This window comes from Lutra lutra, chromosome 14 (genome assembly GCF_902655055.1).
Source record: "Lutra lutra chromosome 14, mLutLut1.2, whole genome shotgun sequence".
NCBI lineage: Eukaryota > Metazoa > Chordata > Mammalia > Carnivora > Mustelidae > Lutra > Lutra lutra.
Window position 1 is genome coordinate 31,584,767 of NC_062291.1, and position 17,051 is coordinate 31,601,817.

Here is a 17,051-nt window from a genome sequence, read left to right on the forward strand (position 1 = left end):
GGGTGACAGCTCCCCTTTGCCTTGGCGGTCCCGTAACCCACCCGATTAGAGCGCCTGGCAGATCAATCCTTCCTTCCTTCTCCCTTTTCAGTAACTCAAACTTCCTAAGGAAGGGGAATTGGGCGTGGCAAAGAAGCCCGTCGGCAAACCGTCCCCCACGTGACCGAAGAGAGGGCGAGGACGCCCAGAGGAGCCTGCGTCCACTCAGGCCCCTCCTACTTTACGGCATCTCGGTGGCCCCGCCCCCCCAGCCCCAGGGTGGAGCACGAGGCCCCGCCTCCAAATTGCCTCTCTTGGAGGGCCAGGCTGGCCAGTGGGGCGGGGCAAGAGGCCGGGAGGGGACTGGAGCAGGGGGAGGAGAGGAGAGGAAAGGAGGGGTCACGTGCGGCCAGCGGCTCGAGGTCACGTGACGGGCGCTTGGGCGGAGGGAATCTGGACTGGGAGTTCTCCTGAGGGAAGCGAGTGAAGTGGTGGGGACGCGGCGGCGGCGCTGACAATGGTGAGTGCGCGGCGGGCCGCGCGCTCTACTCCGGCTCTGGCCTTAGAGCGCGCGGCGGGACTGCCAACGGCGGGCTCCGTGTCGCGGGTGGGGCGGAGGGCAACGGCAGGAGGCGGGCAGCGAGCAGGGCGGGGAGCCGGGTTAGGCCTGTCTGGTCGCCGCGGGATCGGGGAAGGGCCGGCGGCGGCGCCGCCTCTTCCCGGTCTCCCAGAGGCCTGAGCACCTGCGGGCGGCGGCGCGCTCTCCTGGCCATGTCGGAGGCTCTGCCCGCCTTCCTCGACCGGCTGTGGGGGCCCTGGCTGAGTCCTCGGACTCCGCCTGTGCGGGGGCTCAGCGCCGCCTCCCCTTCCAAGGTAGCCAAGTCCCTCCGCTCCTTCCGGACAGCCTCGCTTCCCTTCAGGTGGAGTGACCCGGCAGTCCCCCAGTTCCGGGCTGGGGTGAGGGGGAGGGACTGGGGTCCCTCTTCCAGTGGTCACGAGATTGATAAACTCCGGGGTTTTGTTTTGGTTTTATCTCGATGTGGTCACATTCGGCGATATCTTGGCCCCAGTTCAGCCTTGATGTTGACACTTGTAGAACGGGAGAGAGAAAGAAAAGGACACTGAAGTGGGAACGTTTTTAATTCAGAAGACTGGTTTAGTGCCTGCTAGTTTAAGCTCTGGCGGTCATTTCCTTCCCCAAGCCATTTTCTGGAAACTTAACGCTTTGGGATGTTGAAATGGCCTAGGGAGCAGAGGAGGGAGGAAAGTCAAGAATACTCTCACCAGTTAGTGGGAAGCTCAGGCGTGGGCACGATGCGTTTAACTGTGTGTGTGTTGGCCATCTCCTCTAGATTGGGTCTCATTTGGCTCACTTAGGGTATTCATTTCATTTAGCAAGCATATGTTGAGCGCCTACTGTGTGCTCGCCTGATATTATCAGCTTTCCCAGAACTCACCGGTTCTGTACACTGCTTGAGACTTTTGGCTGAAGACGAAGCTAGGTTTATTTTAAAAAAGAAAAAAAAAGTTGTTTTGAATAAATACATTTTAAACTCAAGTTGTGTTGATTTGATTAAAATCCAGAAGAGTGAAGACAGGTATATTCATTCTTAAACTTGGGGCCTTTTTTTTCACGCAGCTGATAATTATTTAGGCGTACCCAAGGGCCACTAGCAAAAGTGAACCAGCCCTTGCTCTCTTGTAGCTTACAGTCTAGAGGGAGGTAAACATCTCTTTGTATAATTATTTGTTTAACGTGGAAATAACAGTTGTGATAAATTTAACAAGGAAGGATTTGAAGACCTTGCCTAGTCAGGGAGTTAGGAAGTGTTCTTTCATTGAATATACTTTGCCAAGAAGACTTAAAATCTTTTGCTTATTTTAAGAATTATTACTTTTAATAAGCTTTTGAATTAGTTTAAGAGCAATTTATTTTCAACTTACTGGTCAAACATAAATTGTTAAAGCTTTAGAACACTTAACTGGGCATAAATGTAATCCGTGCATGAAAATTTGCTGTTTCATTGCTTGTGTAAATTTTGAGAGTCTCCCTTTCCACTCACCTTGAGTTGCACTTCTTTACATTACTTGGAAGGAGTGAAGTTTCTTCAGTGAGCGCTAGAAAGTTTGTTGGCTTTTAACATATCCACATGCAATTTTGCAGGATGGTAATGCTCAGTATGGGTTTATGAATTATATGAAAAATCTTAAATTAACCTAAAGGTGACAGGAGGGTTAAGCCACAAGTAGAAAACTGTAAAAACAATGGTATGATCTTTTAATAGTCATATATATTGGAGTCTAGTTATTTAAAGGCTACCTGAGTTTTGACTTATGTATACTTGTCTAATACTGTCTAATACTGTCCTGAAAATCACATATTCTGAATGCTCACTTGAAGATATCTTCGCCAGAACTGAGTAGTCTTTCGCTTTAAAATGTCTCATCTGTAATTGCAGCAAAAGTCTCTGTTAATGTATTCTAACCTTTACAGTTTTCATTCCCTTTCCACTGTTGGAGTCTTCACCATCCTGCCAATTACATATTTTGTTTCCTCTTTACGTATCAGAAGAATTAAAATTTGTGAGGAGTTTTAAAACTTTTAATTTCATGAATTTTCCTTTGAAAAGACAGAAGATGCACATCTTGCAATAAAGACTTTAAAAGCAAGACTTTGGGTAGAGAAATATTTCTCTTTCAACTTCTTTTAGAAGGAAAACAGAAAATACAAACCTTTTTTCTCAGGTTTTTTTTTTTTTTTTTTTTTTTTTCTCTTTGTTGCCTGCTTGCTAAATGTAAGACATCAACACTTTTCTGGAGGCTTTCAGTAAAACTCTTTCATTTTTGATGTGTCCTTGTGTGGAAAACTGGATGTTATCCTGGTGCTAAAGTTTCGGTTCACATTGTTAAGGTACTATAGCTTTTTACTCAGCCTATTATGCATGTGCTGTAACTAGGCTTTTAAAAATACCTTCTGCTCTCTCCCCATATTAGTGTTTTGACTGTGTTGAAAAGTAAGTCTGCTTTTTAAATTTTTAGTTATGCAATACTCTTCTGCATACAGTAAGTAATAGAAGATACTACATAGCTTTCTCAGATTTTTAATGCCTATACCTTTGGTGTCAAAATAAGACTTTTTAATTATAATTATGTTATTGGTTAATTGTGAAGTTTCATAAGACTTCAGTCTTTTTTACACCACTTTATTTAGCGGAAATTTTGATTTCATTATTTTTGATTAATTGATCTTTTAATATCAGCTTTCAAATCCCAAGTTCAGCTCTATGTGTTAAGTATCCATATGTGGAAAAAGTTACCATAATAATTCTTTTTATCCGTAAAATAATTTTTATAGTTTTTAAATCTCATTTTTCCCAGAAGCAGCTCTGGGATGTATTAAGGGGAATGAGAAAATTAAATTTTATTTTTCTGCTGCGATTTTATATCTTAAATGAGGCTGTTGTCGTCTACCCTTTCAGAATTGCTCTTCCCATAGCAGCTTCCCCCCACCCTGGCTGGCTCTGTAGTTTCCACGTAGTAGAGAATTCGTAAATATCAGCAACCTGCTTTTGAGCTGCTATACATTCTCTTACCTGTAGCCCTTAGGAAAAAATAACACATTTAAGCAAGTTTTGAGTATAAAACTTGTAGTATGAAAGCTAACTGGAAAGGGGCATTGCATGTGACCTATCATGGATGTTTTTCATTCTAAGTTCAGAATGCTTTTCTGATTAAAATTAATTTTTTGGTTAAAATTGACTTTGTTATTTGTAAAGTTGCCAGGAAGGATTAAAACGTTGAAAGGAAAAAAATGCTGTTTGTGTCTTTGTAGTATGTCAGAAGTATAAATCTGCCAATTCTTTGAGTTGATTTCTTGAAATTATAATCTTTTTGTTTATATAGGATTAATAATAACAAAAAAGCAAACTCAGAATTTAGGAAAGCATTGTCTCCTTTGATCATAGTATCGCCCTGTGACCTGCAGTTTTGAGAGGATCATTAGCTTGCTTGCTGTTACTCTGCCACCTGAGGACAGAACTGAGGCTTGAAGAAAGTTCCTTCCTCTAGACGTAGCTACTGCACCAAAGCTAACTTCCTTTGGGGGAGCTCCCATCTTTCCAGATATTCTGGGTTTAATTCATTTCTTTTGCATATCCATTTATTTTTTTTATTATCAGGAGAGTATGTATTTTATTTAAAATTAACACTCAGTAGGTATTTGAATGCTTTCTACTAAATGCCACACTACTCCTAGCTACTATGTCTTCAGTGGTGAGCAAAGGATAAAGTGTCTGTCCTCCTGGAGTTCAGTCAGGGATTCAGGTATTGAATAAGCACACACTGTAAGAGATGATGAAGTAATAAAACTACATGGTGTTGTGAGGCCTAAATTTGGAGACTCTAGTTTCAATTTAGGAACGTATGGGAGGCCTCTTTATGGAAATGAGTCAGACTGAGATTCAGAGGCTGAGTTAGCTAGGTTAAGGATACTTGGTCTAGGACAAGAAGGAACCTGGCAGATTTGATTAACTTGAATAATTTGAGGCTGGTGTGACTGGAGAGATGATAGACTAGATATGTGCAGGCCATGTCAGGGAATATAGTGTGTGTGTGTGTGTGCGCGCACGCGCGTTCACGCGCACACATGCTCATGCACTTGTGCACTCACGTGTGCACATATTTAAAATAACATTTCATTGAAGTACACAAGAGTGCACAGATAAGTGTACAAAGTGATCAAACCTGTGTGTGAAGTGCTCAGATAAAAGCAAACAGCGTAATTAGCACCCCAGAAACTCCCTCTATGCTCTTTTTTTTTTAAGGGTTTTTTTTTTTTTTTAATTTGACAGATAGATCACAAGTAGGCAGAGAGGCAGGCTCCCTGCTGAGCAGAGAGCCCGATGTGGGACTCGATCCCAGGACCCTGAGATCATGACCTGAGCCCAAGGCAGAGGCCTCAACCACTGAGCCACCCAGGCGTCCCATCTTTATGCTCTCTTCTAACCACTTCCTGACTTCTGATGCTATAGTGTGCGCTACATGTTTTTGACTTTATAATAAATGTAATTCTATAGTATGTGTGAAAGTTATTATTGTGTATAATCGTGTCTCATCCCTTTGCCTACTGTATGAATATAGAATAAAATTTATATATCCATTCTCTTGTTGATGGATATTTGGATTGTTTCCTATTTGGGGCTTTATGAACCAAGATATTATTAACATTCTTATATTTGTTTCCTGGTTCATGTATGTAAGAGTTTCTCTTTAGGGTATATATCTAAGGGTGTATTTTCTGAGTCATGGGATATGTATATCTTTAGCTTTACCAGGTAATACCAACAATTTTTTTTTTTTTTAAGATTTTATTTATTTGACAGACAGAGATCACAAGTAGGCAGAGAGGCAGGCAGAGAGAGGGGGGGAGGCAGGCTCCTTGCTGAGCAGAGAGCCGGATGTAGGGCTCCATCCTAGGACCCGGAGATGGTGACCTGAGCCGAAGGCGGAGGCTTTAACCCACTGAGCCACCCAGGTGCCCCAAATACCAACTATTTGCTAAAGTAGTTCCAATTTATATTCTTACCAGCCCACTGAAGGATTTTAAACAGAAAATGATGAGGTTTATGTTTTTAAGATATTATTGTGGTTGTGTAGGGCAGACTAAGAAGGGATATAGGATGACAGGATAGAGGACTGTTGGTATAAATTAAAAAAAAAAAAAAAAAAGACTAGGGGCACCTGGATGGCTCAGTGGGTTAAGCCTCTGCCTTCTGCTCAGGTCATGGTCTTAGGGTCCTAGGATGGAGCCCCGCATGGGGCGCTCTGCTCAGCAGGGAGCCTGCTTCCCCCCACCCCCTGCCTATTTGTGATCTCTGTCTGTCAAATAAATAAATAAATAAATCTTAAAAAAAAAAAAAAAGACTAGAATACCAGCTTTCTTTAGTAACAAAAATGATCCACAACTGTATCTGATATCGGAATTACTAATGGAGTCCATATTATTATCAACTAATGTGTTTTGGCATTCATAAGCTGTTGATTTTTGTCCTTTATATTTCTGTCATATTCAGGATTTCCGTAACAAGGCTTATACATTTTCTTTGGAAAAATTCACAAAAAATTAGTCTTCTCCATTAGAGCCAGTTTTATTTCAAGGGTTTTTACAATTTAACACATCCTGGTTAGACCTATGTAGCAGTACATTTTATAGTAAATAGTACATTGTAATAATTCATTTGGATTTGTATGAGTACTGCATAATTTGGATTGTATGAGTGCTGCATATGAAATAACAGCATAGAAGTATAACTAAAGATAACTTTTCAAGTCCAAATGTTAAGAATTAATTTTTTAGATTTCTGGTATAGTAGTAATTAATTATTTATAGTGGTTACCTGTGGAAATGATTGAAAGTATAGCATGTTTAAATTTTAGTTTTCTTTTTGTCTTTTAAAAAACCGTGGTAAAAAACATGCAATATGAATTTGTTCTCTTAACATATTTTAATGTACAGTACAGTATTAGCTGTATATACATTGTTATAACTAAATTTGTTTAGTTTTGAGGTCGAATTTGATGTAAATTCTTACTTCCATGTTGTACTTACAGATTCGCAGTCTGTTTAACTGTAGGTAAGAGATACTTAGATTTGTATTATAAAATGTAGTGACTGACAAAACATAATTATGAGCATTTTCCTTTTGTATTTCCTTTTATTTTCCCTTTTTATTTCAGAGTTTTCTTGGAGGCTTTTTTGGACCCATTTGTGAGATCGATGTTGTCCTTAATGATGGGGAGACCAGGAAAATGGCTGAAATGAAAACTGAAGATGGCAAAGTAGAAAAACACTATCTTTTCTATGACGGAGAATCCGTTTCAGGAAAGGTAAATCTTTTGTTTGTGAGAAGTACCTAGATGTAAGATAATTAGAATTAATCATCAAAGTTGTCTGTACTGTTTCTAAATTTGAATGATTTTGTTAGAGGTGGAAAGTTTTTTTTTTTTTTTAAGATTTTATTTATTTATTTGACAGAGATCACAAGTAGGCGGAGAGGCAAGCAGAGAGTGAGAGGGAGAAACAGGCTCCCCGCTGAGCAAAGAGCCCGATACGGGGCTTGATCCCAGGACCCTGAGATCATAACCTGAGCTGAAGGCAGAGGCTTAACCCACTGAGCCACTCAGGTGCCCCAAGGTGGAAAGTTTTTTTAGAAGGTCAGCTAAAATCCTTGATTCATTAGCGCATTTACAGGAAAAAGTCTTAAAGTGGAGGGGTTACAGGAGCAGAGTCTAAAATTGCAAGCAGAATTTTGTGTTTATGACTATGCATCTGTTTTGTTTCACTTTTCCAAAGGGCTGTGATCCACTCAAAGTTTGTTTCTCCTTTTACATTAAGTTGGATTACAGAGATTGGGGATAACTCTTTAGTAGACCTTTAAATGTTTTTTTCTCATTCTTTACAGCTTATCTCTCTGCACTGCCACCGTTGTGTCTGTTGATCTCTGTAGAGGACTTAATGTACATTTGTAATATATCTCTGTAGGATCAGGTGCATCTGTGATCTCTTCTGTAAGGTTTCACTTTTCCCCCTTTTCCTTATCAAGTGATGCATAAAAGTAGTCTTATGCCTTAGCGAATATGATTAATACTCGTTAATCATAATTTTTTTAGGTAGGCTACAAGCCAAATGTAGGACTTGAACTCAGACCCTAACTGAGATTAAGAGTCCAATGCTCTAAGCGTGCTTGGGTGGCTCAGTGGTTTGGGTGTCTGACTCTTGATCCCAGCTCAGGTCTTGAGCTAGAGGTGGTGAGTTCACGTCCAGCATTGGGCCAGGTGTAGAGTCCACTTAAAAAAAAAAAAAAGTGGGCTGCCTGGGCGGCTCAGTGGGTTAAGCCTCTGCCTTTAGCTCAGGTCATGATCTCAGGGTCCTGGGATCAAGTCCCACATCGGGCTCTCTGCTAGGCAGTGAGCCTGCTTCCTCCTCTCTCTCTCTCTCTACTTGTGATCTCTCTCTGTCAAATAAATAAAATCTTAAAAAAAAAAAAAAAGTCACGTGCTCTACTGACTGAGCCATCCAGGCACCCCTTTTTGTTTGTTTTTAAGTCTAGTAGGGAATAATCATTGTCTGGTTTAAAGTGATCTTATGTCATCTGGGTTTGTTAGGAGTTCGTGGCTAATGTTCATAGGACAAATAAAGGAAGATGGGAAAATAAGGGGAATGAAATCTTCTTCAGTGTGATTTATAGAAAGTAGTGTGCCTTCAGGTTATATTTTTGGAATTGCTAGATGTCATATGTAGTAGTCCTAATCAATAACCGTAGATTGCATTTTAAAAAATAATCTGTTGCTCAGAAGATACTATATCTGGAGTCTGATTATTTACTGACCTGAGATGTTTATCATTTTTAACCTTTTATTGTAAAATAAAACAGATATTGAAAACCACAAAACAAATAAATAATCATAAGGCATGTTTTCTTGTAATTACCATTCAAGTCCAGAAGGAGAACTTTGCCAGCTACCCAAACATAGCCTCTTCCTCTCAAAAGAAACCACTCTGCTGATTTTTATAATATAGTTCCTTGTGTTTCTTAATTGTTTAGTTTTGCTCCCTTAAAAAGATGCTTTTAAAATCTCTTTTAATCTCAGATTCCCTCTTCGTGCCTTTCTTTTCTTATACTTTGAAGAACTGGGGACACTTGAACTATAGAGTTCTCTGTGATTGCATACTCACGATACAGTTGTTGCCTGTAAATTGGTAGCTGGATCTAGAAGCTTGATCCGAGTCAAGTTCAATTCTTTTGGCAAGAGTATATGTGGTGGTGTGTTTTTTTTTTTTTTTTTTTTTAAATCAAGAGTACATGATGTTTGGTTTTCTCTCTCTCTTTTTTTTTTTTTACAAGTGTTGTAACTGCTGTTAATATTGATTGATTCCTGGCATACCTTTAGAATAGGTTATTAAATAGGTGACTTATGAGTGCTCTGATAAGAAAGAGAAGAAAACAAGCATTGGTTACCTGTGACCCAGCATGTTCACTAAGAACAAGTCTACGTTTTCTGAAATATCTGAGTATAATAAAAAGATCATCGGCTTAGAGTTGGAAGGTCTAGTCTTGACTTTACCACTGTCTTGGTAGGTAACTCTCATTTAACTTTCTGTATCTCACAATAAAATTAAGAAAGTTGGGCTGAATAACTGGTTTCTAAACTTGGTTTTGCATTAAAGTGTCTCTGCATAACAATTCCTCATACCTTAGATGTAATTTTGAAGTTCTGAGAGTCTGACATCCCAACCAAAGCAAGAATAAAATCCTTTTATGATATTCTTGACATGTGAATTTCTGTCTGCATGCTTTTTTTCCCAGATCTTTTTTTTTTTCAAGAATTTTTTTTTTTTAGAGCAGTTTTAGGTTTATAACAAAATTGAGAGGGAAGTACGGGTATTTCCTATATGCCTGCTGCCCCTACACATGCATAGCATCTCCCATTATTGATGTCACTTGCCAGAATGGCACAATTTTTACCAAGGATGATCCTACATTGACACATCATAATCACCCAGTCCATAGTTTACCTGAGGGTTCACTCTGCGTGTTGTTATTCTGTGGGTTTAGACAAATGTATAATGACATATGTTCATCATTATAATATCATATGGAGTATTTTCATTGCCCTAAAAGTCCTCTTTGTTCTGCCTATTCATCTCTCCTCTGTCTAGCCTGCCAAACCACTGACCTTTATATTGTGTCCGTAGTTTTGCTTTTTGCAGAATGTCATGTAGTTGACATGCTTCATACTGTCTTCTTTCACTTAGTAATACACGTTTAAGGTTCCTCTGTGTCTTCACAGCTTTATAGCTCATTTATCTTTAGTGTTGAATAATAGTCTGTTATCAGGATGTACCACAGTTTTACCCATCCATTCACCTACTGAACAATATCTTGCTTGTTTCCAAGCTTTGGCAGTTATGAATGAAGCTTATATAAACATTTGTATGCAGGTTTTTGTATAGGCATAAGTTTTCAACCCCTTTGGATGAACACCCAGGAGTGTGCTTGCTGGATTGTACGGCAAGCTTATCTTTAGTGCTATAAGACACTGCCAAACTGTCTTTCAGTGTAGTGCTACTATTTTTCATTCCTTGAATGAGAGTTCCTGTTGCTCCACATCCCTGTCAGCATTTGGTGTTGTCAGTGTTCTGGATTTGGTCCCATTTTAATAGGTGTGTAGTGAGTAATATGATGTTGAACATCTTTTCTATGTCTCTTGGCCAAGTGTCTGTCTTCTTTAGTGAGGTGCCTGTTCAGATCATCTGCCTACTTTTTTTTTTTTTTAAGATTTTTATTTATTTATTTGACAGAGATCATAAGTAGGCAGAGAAGCAGAGAGAGAGAGGAGGAAGCAGGCACCCTGCGGAGCAGAGAGCCCAATGTGGGGCTCGATCCCAGGACCCTGGGATCATGACCTGAGCCAAAGGCAGAGGCTTTAACCCACTGAGCCCCAGGCACCCCCCTGCCTACTTTTTAATTGGATTGTTTGTTTTCTTGTTTTAAGAGTTCTATGTATGTTTTGGATAACCGTCCTTTCCCAGATCTGTCTTCTGCAAATATTTTTTCTCAGTCTATGGCTTTTCCTCTCATGGTCTCACTCTCTTGGTTGTTACATGGTATTAATTTTGATTTCCCTGACATCCATTGAAGTTGACCAACCTTTCATAGACTTACTGGCCATTTGTTATCTTTTATGAAGTGCCTATTCTAGTTTTTAGGGGGTGAGGAGAGCTTGATTTTCTACTCAGTTGACTTTTTTTCTTATTGATGAGTAATATTTTTGTGTGTGCGTTCTTGGTACAAGGCTTTTATGCTTCTTAGTGTAGGGTCTTTTGTATATGTGTTGTAAATATTTTCTCAGTTTCTGGTGTGACTTTTCATTATCTTACTGGTGTCTTTTGATGAATAGTTCTTAACTTTAATAGGTGATAAATGTTATGTTTCCTTTTTGTTGGTGTGTTTTGTATCCTTTTAAAGAAATCTTTGCCTACCTTAGGGGCATAAAGATATTCTCCTGTTATCTTTCTCCTACAATTTTTTTTTTTAATTTTACACTTCATATTTAGATCTTCAGTTTGCTTGGAGTTGCTTTTGTCTTTGCAACCTGGGAATTAAGGCTAGTTTCCTCCCCACTTTTTTTTTTTTTACTCTCCTGTATGGGTATCTCATGAATCCAGAACATTTATCCTTTCCTTCACTGCACTGCAATATCACCTTTGTTATAGCAGAGGTTGTGTGATTCTTTTTCAACCTCTCTGTTCTGTTCCATTGGTCTATTTGCAACATTTACTTTCTTTTCTTTAAAAAAAAAAAAAAAATAGCCTGTTGAGTATAATAACATACCAAGAAATTCACTCTATTAGGATGTACAAGTCAGTGTTTTTACTATATTTGCAGAATTGTGCAGCCATCACCACTAATTCCATAACATTTTCATCACCCCAAAAGAAATACCATATCATTAGCATTCACTTCCTTAGTGAGTACATTGAGTATTTGTGCCCTCATTTATGTGTTGAAGCCTTGGGACATGATCTGTCATGAGGACAGGGCCCTCATGAATGGGGTTAGTGCTCTTATATCCCTTATACTTTCAGCCATGTAAGAACACAGTGAAAAGACAGCCATCCTTCAACCAGAAAAAGAGCTCTCTCCAAATCTGCTGGCACATTGATCTTCAACTTCCCAGCCTCTTGAACTGTGAACAGTAAATTTCTGTTGTTTATAAGCCGCCCTTGTCTACAGTATTTTATGACAGCAACCCGAATGAACTGAGACACCTAGCAACCACTAATCTACAAATCTGATTTCTTTCTCTATGGACTGGCCTATTCTGGACATTTTATATAAATGGAATCATGCAATATATAGCCTTTTCTGTCTAGCTCCTTTCACTTAGCGTGATGCTTTAAAGGTTCATTTAAAAAAAAAACTGGTAAACATATACATATTATAAAATTTGCCATTTTAACCATTTTAAAGTATACAATTCAGTGGCATTAATTACATTGACAAGGTTGTACAACCATCACCACTATTTCCAAAGTTTGTTCATCACCCCACATAGAAACTTGGTACCTGTTAAACAACAACTACCCATTTCCTTTTTCTCCCAGTCCCTGGGTACCTCTGGTCCACTTTGTTTTTCTGTAAATTTGACTGTTCTAGTTATTTCTTAAAGGTGGTCATATAAGGGCGCCTGGGTGGCTCAGTGGGTTGGGCCTCTGCCTTCGGCTCAGGTCATGATCTCAGGGTCCTGGGATGGAGCCCCACATCGGGCTCTCTGTGCCGCGGGGAGCCTGCCTCCGCCTCCCTCTCTGCCTGCCTTTCTGCCTACTTGTGATCTCTCTCTGTCGAATAAATAAAATTCTTAAAAAAAAAAGTGGTCATATAAGATTTATCCTTTTGTGTCTGACTTATTTCCTTTAGCATAATGTTTTCAAGCTTCATTCATGTAGTATGTATCAGACCCCTTTTTTTTTAAATGATTAACGAGTATTCCAGTATATATCCATGTGGAATATGAATATACCACATCTCCTTTATGAGCTCATCAGTTGCAGACAGTTGGGTTTCTACTTTTTGACTATTACTAATAATGCTGTACATTTGTGGACAAGTTTTTGTGTGAATATATGTTTTCATTTCTCTTGGATGTATATGTAGGAGTGGAATTGCTGGGTCATGTGTTAACTTTGTGTTTAACTTTTAGAGGAGTTGCCAGTCTTTCGAAAAGCAGCTGCATTATTTTGCATTCTTTTCAATGATGTATATGGGCTCCAGTTTCTTTAGTTTCTTGGCAGCACTCAATATTGTCTGCGTTTTTTATTATGACCATTTTAGTGGGTATGAAGTGGGATCTCGTTATGCTTTTGGTTTGCGTTTCCCTAATAACTAATACTGAGCATCTTTTCACGTGCTTATTGCTGGTGAAATCTTTGGAGAAAAGTCTTTTTGTATTCTTTGACCTTTTTTATTTGGTTGCCTTTTTATTGTGAGTTGTAGGAATTCTTTATATATGCTGGATACAAGTCCATTATCAGTTATATTTCACAAATATTTTCTCCTGTTTTCTGAATTGTCTTCACTTTTCTTTCTTTTATTTCTTCCTTCCTTTCTTTCTTTCTTTCTTCTTCTTTTTTTTTTTTTGTCTTCACTTTCTTGATGGTGTCTTTGAGGCACTAAAGTTTTAAATTTTTATGAAGTTCCAATTTATCTGTTTTTTTGTTTGGTTGCTCATGCATTGGTGTTATTTGAGAAACCATTGTCCATCCAAAGTAGTGAAGATTTATACCGCTGTTTTCTTCTGAGAGTTTTGTAATTGTCTTACATAGGTTTTTGATCCATTTCAAGTCATGAGGTAGAGATCCAACTTCATTCTTTTGTACGTTGATATTCAGTTGTTCCAGCAATATTGTTAAAAAGAATATTCATTCCCCACTGAATTGTTTGGGGACTCTTTGGGGACTCTTGTAGCATAAACTTTTTAAAGCTAAAATTAATTGCTGTCAAAAGTTTTTTGGAGTTTTTTTTGAAGCATTTTTTTTTTTTCAAAGATTTTATTCATTTGAGAGAGAGAGAGGGAGTGAGCATGAGCAGGAGGAGGGGCAGAGGGAGAGAGAGAAGCAGACTCCCCCCTGAGCAGGGAGTCCAATGGAGAGCTCGATCTCAGGACCTTGGGATCATGACCTGAGCCACAGGCAGACATCTAACCAACTGACCCACCCAGGTGCCCTGTTTTTGAAGCATTTCTTAAGACAAGTGGGACTGTGTATATTATTACAAGATAAATAGAGAAATTCTTGAAAGGTACTTACTTGGATTATTTTTTTAATTCTTAGGTAGAATATTTACTGCTTCGTTCATGTTCAAGTGACAGTTCTTCCTTAAGGCTAGAACAGTTGTAGTGTATCCTGAATTTTTTATGCTTTAAGAATGTATTTGACCTAGGTATCCTCTTTTTGAAATAAAGCTTGTATCACTTTTTACCTTCTGAATAATTTTGAGAGAGTCTTACTAGATTGCCTAATTAACTATTGAGGCACAATAATTGTGAAAAATTTGGTAATAATGTGGGTATATTTCTGGTGGGTTCATAAGTTATAATTCCTTAAGATTCCTTTAGATTGGTCAGTGATGAGTAAATTGTCTTAAAGAGGTATTGCCAGTGCCATGTCACCTATAATGAACTCTGTATTCATTTATTACAAAAGTGAACAATGACATGTTTATTCCGAGATTGTAGGGCTTTATAGTTTAATTCTTTAAACAAAGAATATTATGTCAGTATCTTTCATCAACGTGAATATGGACCATGTTCTGGCAGCAGTGGGAAATGAATTTTGGATAACTACAGTATTCAGCAACAGTAAAATGCAGATACCTCAGTAATTTACTGTAAATGAAGCTATAAATGGTGTGTAGTACATTGATAGGTGTGTTTGTCTTAAACACAATGCAGATGAATTTTACTCCTTACATAGCTCCTGAAGACAGCATTATCGGAGACATCTACAGAATATTAGCTGCTAAAGATGCAGAAGAATGAGCTTTGAGATTGGCTTGTTAGAACAGTAAATATGTTTTATATACTTTCCCTATGTTTTGTTTTCATGGCCTTTTTTAAACAGGTATACATTGTCTTAAACCTTTCTCAAATTACTAATAGCAAAGGGAAAAAATAGTAACTTTAAATTGGTAGATCACCTTCACTAAGTGATCAAAGTTAAAATAACCACTTGGCATCATGTACTTCCTAATAAGATACACTGAGAAGGACACAACTTCTTTCTGTGGTATTCTTGCCAAAAATGCATAAGCTGAGTCTGTGATAAAACCACAAACCCAAATTGAGGGCTGTTCTACAAAATAAGTGACCTGTAGTTCTTAAAAAAAACATCAAGGTCAAGAAAGGCAATGACTGGGGTGCCTGGGTAGCTTAGTTGATTAAGCATCTGATTCTTGATTGTGGCCTAGGTCATGTTCTCTGGGGCTGAGATTCAGGATTCAGTCCTGTGTTGGGCTCAGTGCTGAGCGTAGAGCCTGCTTAAGATTCTCTCCCTCGGCCCCTCCCCACCTACATGTGCACGTGCTCTTAAAAAAGAAAGAAAGTCAGTCAATGACTGAGAAATGTTTGAGATTAAAGGAGACTAAAGAGACATAACTATATATAATGTGATTCTGGATTGGAGCCTGGGCAGGAGAAAAAAGAGTGTAAAGTACATTATTGGGACAGTTGTTGGAATTTGAATATAAACTGTGGAGTTATAAGTTTCCTGATTTTGAAAATTGCACCGTAATTAAGAGATTATTTTCTTAGGTATACATGAAGTATTTATGGGTAGAGGAGCATGATATCTTCTAATTATTCTCAACTGATTAAAAAAAAAGTTGTATATGTATGCATGCACGTCTATATATAGAGAGAATAATTTATAAATTTTGTATAATTTATATATATAATATATATAAATATAATAAAATTATATTTCGTCATATGTGACAAAATACAAACATGGTGAATCTGTGTACAGGTTATGTGGGATTTCCTTGTACTATTCTTGGCACTATTTTATGTTTGAAATTACAATAGAAGTTACGGAAGTGTAACAGTTAGTATTAATGTTCTTTAACTCAGTTCACAATCTTAGTTTCATTTATGTTTCTATGCTCCATTGCAGAACAGCTTTTAAATAAAAATGCTTGATTATGCATACCAGCTCTGGGATCCTTCGGATTCCATAATATCTTGCATTAGGCTTAAAAGCAACTGTGTTTTGACATCAGTGGGAGACTAAGGACAATTTCAGAGTTTAGACAATTTGGTAGAAAAATGGAATGACTTTGAATTTCTGCCTTAGTAGCGTGGTGTCAGAGTGTTTTTTGAAGAACTGTAAATTTAAAAATATTAGACACAGCCATGTTTCAGTGAAGGCATTCCCCAGATCTCTTGCCAGATAGACATTTAATAAAAGTATTGTGTATTTATGTGCTTTATTAGTGTAAATTAGGGAATAGTTCTAATTACTGCCTGGCTTATGAAATAGTTGCGAGTTAGGCTTGTATTATTTGTGGTTCAAACCGAAAATTCAACTTGTTAGTGTGTGAAGCCTCTAACTATACTTTCTTCTTTAAAATAAGTATTTTTCTGAGTTTGAAAGTATTAGTTGCCTGTTGTAAAAAACAAAAACAAAAACAAAAAAAAACCTTGAATACTACAAAGAAAACAAAATTACTCATATATTCCAGAAGTAACTGCTTTAATAGTAATTTCTTTTGGGTAATCAAAAAATATATAATTGGCATTATTCTTGTGTACAATTTGACCATGCTTCCTTCATGTAACATATCATGCACATTTTCCCACATCATTAAAAATTCTTTGATCTTATTGTTTTTAAACTTTAATAATTTTCCATCATATGATGTACCATAATTTATTAACTATTTAGTTCTTTCTCTGAGATATTAATTTGGAAGGCAAGTAACTAACTCATTCTGGTTACAGATATGGAAGATTTAGAAAATTGAGTATTTTATTTAATAGATTTACAAACAGAAGTAACTGGATCTTTGTTTTTATTGGCCCTTGATTACTATTTTCTTTTGAGAAGCATTATTTAAAAAAGCTTTTAAGAGTCATGTTAACAATATTTTTTATAGTAAAGAATAAATCTGGAAGTGTGCTTTTTTGTATGTTAGTTAATCTTTAAACATTTGGAAATTTTTAAAATATGTATATACTTTATAAATATTTTGTCAAATTAAAAAGTTTATAAAATCAAAATTTATAAAATTAAGGCTTCCATTTGGCAGATGTGAATTTAGGATTTCAGGGTTGTATATTTCACTTCAAAAATATGTAAGATAAATCATACAATTTCAACCTTTAGACGTTCTATTTTTAGAGTGAGTAGCAGATTCAGGGGAATAAGTGTTGCTTTTAAGGTTAGGAATTATAATAATATATTTTTGGTTACAAAGAGCTGAAAGTGATCTTTAGGTAAATTCTTGAAATTCGTG

At 37.6% G+C, this 17,051-nt stretch overlaps 1 protein-coding gene across 2 annotated transcripts in view; it reads left to right on the top strand.

The window, feature by feature from the left end:
- Positions 1-343: 343 nt before the first annotated feature.
- The window catches only part of VPS26A (VPS26 retromer complex component A), a 32,132-nt gene continuing 15,424 nt past the window's right edge, over positions 344-17,051 (top strand). The window contains exons 1-2 of one of the 2 annotated variants that reach the window (XM_047702829.1): positions 344-499; positions 6,715-6,864. In XM_047702829.1, the coding sequence (XP_047558785.1) occupies positions 497-499; positions 6,715-6,864 (153 nt within the window). In that variant the 5' untranslated portion in view covers positions 344-496. The other variant, XM_047702830.1, reaches the window with a different exon arrangement.